The 7,196-nt window shown below is 40.6% G+C and overlaps 1 protein-coding gene across 2 annotated transcripts in view; it reads left to right on the top strand.

Annotated features, from left to right (window-relative positions):
• REPS2 (RALBP1 associated Eps domain containing 2) overlaps positions 1-7,196 on the top strand; it is a 181,865-nt gene that overhangs the window by 99,903 nt on the left and 74,766 nt on the right. For both annotated transcript variants that reach the window (XM_014548040.1, XM_014548039.1), the window contains 2 exons: positions 4,220-4,289; positions 5,928-5,981. In XM_014548040.1, the coding sequence (XP_014403526.1) occupies positions 4,220-4,289; positions 5,928-5,981 (124 nt within the window). The remainder of the gene's footprint in view (positions 1-4,219; positions 4,290-5,927; positions 5,982-7,196) is intronic.

Here is a 7,196-nt window from a genome sequence, read left to right as displayed (position 1 = left end):
TGGGGATCAAGCCCACAACCCGGGCATGTGCCCCTGACCGGAATCAAACCTGGGGCCCTTCAGTCTGCAGGCTGTTGCTCTTTCCATGAGCCACACCAGCCAGGGCCATATAATCATTTTTGATGGTCCTCAGTCTACTCTGGGGCTGCTGGCAGTGTCTGGAGAGGCTTGTCTGTCAGGCCAGGACACATAAACTCCATAGCTCTCTTATGTAGTTGCCTTTTTTTTTTTGCTATGAGTCCCCCTGCTTGTGTAAAATTATGAGGTTGTTAGGTAATTTACTAAAAAGTGTCATAAATTATTATTCTTGCTGGATAAATGTTTTGTTCCAGCTTGCCATGGTATCAGATGGTCTTTGCCCCTTCAACAGAGACAAATAATGCTTTTTTTGAGAAATTAATTACTGACTTACACACACATGGACCTTATGTGCAGCTAAGTTTTATATACTTTTATAAGCTTTAACCGGTTCCTTTGAGGGAGTAAGTTAAAAGCTACCTAGTCTTTGCTTTGTCCTATCCAAACAAGAAAGCAAAAAAACAACAAAAACTCGCAACAAAACTGTTATTTTTAAGGGTGCAGTGCTTTTAGATAATGATGTACTAAACAAAAATCAGGGGTGAAGTAATGAGGTTAATTGATGGTTTGGCCATTTGAACACTATAGGTCAGAATTTAATAGCTAATGATTAAATACTTTATGTTCTTCTAAACCAGTGGTTCCCAAACTTATTTGGCCTACCGCCCCCTTTCCAGAAAAAATATTACTCAGCACCCCCTGGAAATTAATTTTTTAAAAATTTTAATAGCAATTAAACAGAAAGATATATGTATTAATGTTTCTACCTTTTTCGTAAAATATAGTAAAGAAAGGTGTAAATTAGAAACATTGAAGTTTGAAATTATGAAACTATTTATTGAACTCAGAATAGAAAGGTAATACAAAAAAAGTTAAAACAAATGCACCTGTGGCCATCACCGCCCCCCTGGATCGCTGCAGCGCCCACCAGGGGGCGGTAGCGCCCACTTTGGGAATCACTGTTCTAAACTATTTCATTCATTCTTTCTACACCCTTTTATTTTTTCATGAATGCATGCATGGAGTTTAAATAGATCTTGGTCATCAGCCCTGTGAGGGATGACTCCATACAGGTGCTTGTGTTAGGAATGAAGCTGTAGCTGATTCAGGTCATGAGAAGTTTGCTCAGCAGTACATCTTTTTCTAAAGACAGCAGAGCTGTAACCATGTTCTATCAAGAATTAAAGATTATAATTTCAGGTATACTCCTCTTAGCAGAGTTTCTTAGATCACTGGATTTCTTTCTTTCTTTCTTTCTTTTTTTAGAATGATAAATGCACTCCCCTCCTCCCAGTTCCCGCCCCACCCTCCGCCCTCACTCCCCACCCACTGTCCTCATCCATAGGTGCACGATTTTTGTCCAGTTTCTTCCCGCATCTCCCATTCCCCTTTCCCCCCCAAGAATAGTCAGTCCATTCCCTTTCTATGTCCCTGATTCATTATAATCACCAGTTCATTCTGTACATCAGATTATTTATTCACTTGGTTCTTAGATTCACTTGTTGATAGATGCATGTTTGTTGTTCACAATTTGTATCTTTACCTTTTTCTTCTTCCTCTTCTTAAAGGATACCTTTCAGCATTTCGTATAATACTGGTTTAGTGGTGATGAACTCCTTTAGCTTTTCCTTATCTGTGAAGCTCTTTATCTGACCTTCAATTCTGAATGATAGCTTTGCTGGATAAAGTATTCTTGGTTGTAGGTTCTTGGTATTCAGCACTTTGAATATTTCTTGCCATTCCCTTCTGGCCTGCCAAGTTTCTGTTGAGAAATCAGCTGACAGTCGTATGGGTATTCCCTTGTAGGTAATTGAGTCTCTTTCTCTTGCTGCTTTTAAGATTCTCTCTTTGTCTTTTGCTCTTGGCATTTTAATTATGATGTGTCTTGGTGTGGTCCTCTTTGGATTCCTTTTGTTTGGGGTTCTCTGCGCTTCTTGGACCTGTAAGTCCATTTCTTTCACCAGGTGGGGGAAGTTTTCTGCCATTATTTCTTCAAATAGGTTTTCAATATCTTGCTGTCTCTCATCTTCTGGCACCCCTATTATTCTGATGTTGGTACGCTTGAAGCTGTCCCAGAGGCTCCTTACACTATCTTCGTATTTTCGGATTCTTTTTTCATTTTGCTTTTCCGGTTGGGTGTTTTTTGCTTCTTCGCATTTCAAATCTTTGACTTGATTCTTGCGCTCCTCTGGTCTGCTATTGGGTGTCTGTATAATATTCTTTATTTCAGTCCGTGTATGCTTAATTTCTAGTTGGTTCTTTATCATAGCATCGAGGGTCTCATTAGTTTTCGTGACTCTCTCCTCAAGTTTATTGACAGCTTCTAGCACATTTTTGCAAGCCCTCAAAATTGCGATTTTTAGCTCTATATCCTCCATTTCTGTCATGTTTTTTTGTCTCCGCATTTTTTATGCTTTCTTGGTGCACCCCCTAGTGGTCTTTGTGCGCAGTCTTGTTCTAGTTGAGCCTTGATTGTTGTAGTTAATACTAGAGGGATTTGACCACCAGGCCGACTGGCTGTGTGAATCAGCTGTGTCTGCCGCGGAAAACTTCTGTCCTCTGGGGAGGTGCTAATCTAGCCTTTGCCTGAGGCTATCCGGCAAATGGCTCTGCGCAGGGCTTGGGCGGGGCGGGATCAACAGGGCAGGGCGGGCGGAGGGAGCCGTTATGGTGCCCTCAGTCCTGTTCCCAGAGGCTCTGCTTCTCAGAACCCCCGGAACCGCTGCAAACCTCGGAGGGAAAGCTGCCTTCCAACTGATGCCAGACACTCCCGCTTCTCCCGTTTGGGTCCGAGTCCCCAGCGATTCGCCCGTATCTGGAGCTCAGAGTCTGAGACTCCCCCCTGACCGAAAACGACAACCGCGCTCTCAGCCACCAGCCCGCTTTGCGCGCGCACCTCCGCACCTGAGTTTTTTCCACACTGCGCCTCCTCTGAGCCTCGGTGTGCTGTTATTTTTCCTTCTAGTTGAAGAGTCTCTCCTCAGCCAGCCTTCCTGTGGTTCTGGGTGATGTCCGTTCCGTCTTTTAGTTGTATTTTTGAAGTGGTTGTTTGCGGCAGCAGTCTCCGGTGTTTACCTATGCCACCATCTTGCTCAGAATCTAAAATTTATTTCTTTATTTGATTTTTTGAATATGTTTAAAATAAAAAAGAATACCAAAAGGCATATAGTGACAAGTCCTTCTCCCATCTCTTTCCTTTATGTACCCAGTCACCCTTCAATTTGTAGATATCTTTCTAGGATTTGTTTATATATAGCAAATATGAATATATTATTCTTTAATCTATCTGAAGTCTTAGAGTGCATGTTAATTGAGACTTTATAAGAAATAAATTTATAGTAAATAGATTTTAACATAATTTTAAACTAATCAATATTTGATCAATTTGGGTATTCATCTTATTAGTATAAGTGAAGACTTTTCTCATAAGTGAGTTAGGAGGACATTTTGTTCTGCTCATCATTAAAATGCTCTTATTCCAGGATAAGGAGGCTATTTGAATCAGGGTAGAATACCCTCTGCTTAACAGATCCTGACATATACCCACCTTATGGGGCCACTTGTCAGAACCTCTCTTTGCTTATGAAAAAGCACATAAATTACAGGTTTGTTCTTTTTTAAAATTTTTTTTATTGATTTCAGAGAGGAAGGGAGAGAGATAGAGAGAAACATCAACGGTGAGAGAATCATTGACTGGCTGCCTCCTGCACGCCCCCTACTGGGGGGATTGAGCCTGCAACCTGGGCATGTGCCCTTGGCCAGAATCGAACCTGGGACACTTTAGTCCACAGGCTGACGCTCTATCCTCTGAGCCAAACTGGCTAGGGCACGCGTTTGTTCTTCACTGAATGAACAAATGCTACAAGAGTCTCTGGCTGAATCCTACATTGGATTCAGATTTAATATGTGGTCTATACATATGCCTTAATCTGAATGGTTATTTATTCCTCTCTGCATATATCTATTTCAATGCAATTAACTATCCCTCACTAGGAACCTAAAAAAAATAATATTAAATGTTAGGGTTTACTGAAGACAGAAATATTGGCAAGATATATTGCTTTTAAAACATTTTCATCATATGTGCACATCATTTAAGTACTATTCAATCTGTATAATTAATTTTCTTTCCTTTTCCAAGAAGTTATCTATTAAAGACGTGGCTGACTTTCCCATTTCTACCGAAGATATGACTGGTGATGACAAACAAGGTATGAAAAGAATGAGTTTTCTTCCATTAGGGACATTCTGCCTATATTTTGTTTATCCACTTCTCTTGGAATGGTTGGCTTCTAGAGCACATGAGGGCAGTTATCAGTACATGAACACATTTGGATGGATTAAGTAGTTTAAATTGTTGTCCCAAAACTATAGTTCATAAAGTGGTAACAAGAGCTTGAGTGTCCAAAGCCCCCCATAGCTCATTGGCTCCTTACTCACTGCTGACCCTCAGGCTATCCTGACTCCTTACATTGGAATCTGGTCATACTAATTAGGAAATGACTGGAAGCTGAAATAATTGAGAGCTTAGCATCTTATTTTGGCAGATGTGATCCCAGAGCATCAATACAAATGCACATTTGTACAAAGCTCTAGTCCATGAGGAAATTATCTTCTGGAGAGAGTTTCTGTCCCTGGGCTTTATCTGTGACTGTGGGGCTATGATAAAGATTTGTCTATCTTTGTGGGTGGATGAGAAGCAGTACAACACAGTGATCCATGTTATAGCTATTACCAAGTACAGAGATAAGTTGGCCTGGGAATATTGAGAAGAACAGGAGGAATTCCCCCCTCAACTCCATACTTCTGTATAATGCTTTATAATCTACCACATCTTTTCTCATACACTATCTACCCAGAACTCACAAAACCGAATGGAGGGTGGTATGTTCATCGCCTAAAATTTAGAAATGAGTAAACTAAAAGTTCAGACTCAGTATGAATCATTTGCTTAGTAAGAAAAAGAGAGAGAGGCCCTGGCCGGTTTGGCTCGGTTGGTTGGGCGGCGGCCTATACACCGAAAGGTTGCTGGTTAGACCTGGTTTGGGCACATACCCGGGTTGTGGACTTGATCTCCAGTAGGGGTCATGCACCAGGCAGCCCATTAATATTTCCCTCTCTTTTCCTCTCTCTAAAAGTCAATAAACTATTTAAATAAAAGAAAAAGAGAGGGGATAACAACCAAGATTTTCTCTCAGGCCAGTGCTCCTTCTAAAAATCATTGAAGCGATCTCAGGTTTTATTGTTGAGACCTGCCATTGATGCAACTTGGTATGGGAGTTAAACATGAAAAATAAGTTTTCCCTTAGGAAACAATAGTTGCATGCTTGGGAGAGGCAGGCAGAACTGGACATTGTAGACAATAGATGGCAGGATGTACTCTGACCAGTCTCTTTATTAATTAGGGGGTCTTATCCTCGAGTTCATATTGGAATAATCAACTGAGCTCTAAAAAAACTGAAGCCTGGGTTTCACTTCAAGAGAGATTCTGATATCATTGGTCGGAATGTCAGGAATGAAGGGGGAAATGCCTAATATCTCCTGGTAATACTCCTCACAGCCACTAGAGGCGCTGTCTCTGGAAAGTTGAAAATACTGCTTTGTTCTCTTGGGAGAACTTATTTTCATACTTTATGAAGAGTTCTTTATTGTTTTAGTAAGTGCTATAGCAGTTATAGAAGTTTGTAACACCATTTTCATAAGTGATGACTAGGGATTCTTTGTTTTAATGTAATTTGCCAGAGAAATAAAGTGTTATAGTTTTCTCCCCCCCCCCCCCCCCCCTTCTTTTTTCCCCCCCCCCCCCCCCTTCTTTCTTTCTCTGTTCTTTAAAAACAAAACGTCACTAGCTCTGAAAAGTACTATGGATGAAGCCTTACCAAAGGACACATCTGAGGATCCAGGTAGGAGAAAACAGTTTTAACATATGTATGTAATTATTTCTAATTAAAAAATCTCCATTAGTTCTAGTGAGTAGAAGATTTGTATAAGTGTGATAGTATGTATAATTCTCTTGAAATATTTGTTTTGTGTTTTATTACAAGGAAATTTTTTTACCCCTTCCCCCTTTTCAGGTATTTCTTCTTAAGTTCTGAATTTAGGTTTTACTGAAAGGATCACTCAGTTTGAATTTAGTCTCATTGTTACTAAGTGTAGAATTGAGAAAGCTTGGAGTTGAGAGGATTTCAACAAGCCATTGAAATTTCTGTGTAGAATGAGTTGATGGAGTAGATTAATTGGAGGTCTGCAGTTGAAATCTTCCATTTCCAAAGTAAAAATCTCAAGTATTTTTATTACACTTTACCACCAGGAAGGCAAACAAATGTTCTTACATATGGAGTGGATTCCAAAGAGAAAAATAAAAGTTGTGTTTGCCCAGGTTCTTGGAGAGTTGGAACTGTATCTGTGGACCATGGAGATTGCCGGGCCTGTGTCCTCAGCTCTCTCAATGGACCCATCATTGAACCAAGATGAACCTAGTTACAAACAAACTAGCTAGGGAAGGTGTTACTATTTGGAGCTCTGATTATGAGGATATGGAAGAAATTGCTGCTTTCTTTTTTAATCTCTCAATATTTAATAAGTAAATCATGTTTGTTTTGGTTAGCTAGCTATCATCCCAGGCTTATTTGTTTAAAGTTGGAACAAAGGGGTCAATATAACATTGAGGCTTATGTTATAGTGCATTATTTCCCAAACACCAAGTTCATTGAAGGTTTAAGAGAGAGGAATAGAGGGAGAGGGGGAGGAAGAAGGAAAAGGAGGGAGGGAGAAGGTGGAAGGGGGGGAGGAAAAAAAGGGAAGAGAGAGAGAGAGAGAGAGAGAGAGAGAGAGAGAAATGCATGAGAGAGCATATGAATGACTATGATTGATTTCAGATGTGAGGCCTAAGGATCTGTATTTTTAGGCAGCCCCAAGGTGATTCTGATGTGTAACCTATTTTGGTAACAGCTATCTCTAGAAGGCCATCTATACTAATAAAAGGGTAATATGCTAATTAGACCGGGAGACCTTCTGGGAGACTGGCCGTGCTTCTGGACAAAGCCATGGTGGTGGGGCCGAGGCAGAAATGGTTAGGGACGAGCAGGCTGGCAGGGGGGGCAGTTGGGGGCGAGCAT

The sequence above is a fragment of the Myotis brandtii genome, unplaced genomic scaffold, assembly GCF_000412655.1.
Source record: "Myotis brandtii unplaced genomic scaffold, ASM41265v1 scaffold490, whole genome shotgun sequence".
In the NCBI taxonomy this organism is placed as follows: Eukaryota; Metazoa; Chordata; class Mammalia; order Chiroptera; family Vespertilionidae; genus Myotis; species Myotis brandtii.
Note: the sequence above shows the minus strand (reverse complement) of the source record. Positions and strands in the feature narration are given on the sequence as shown.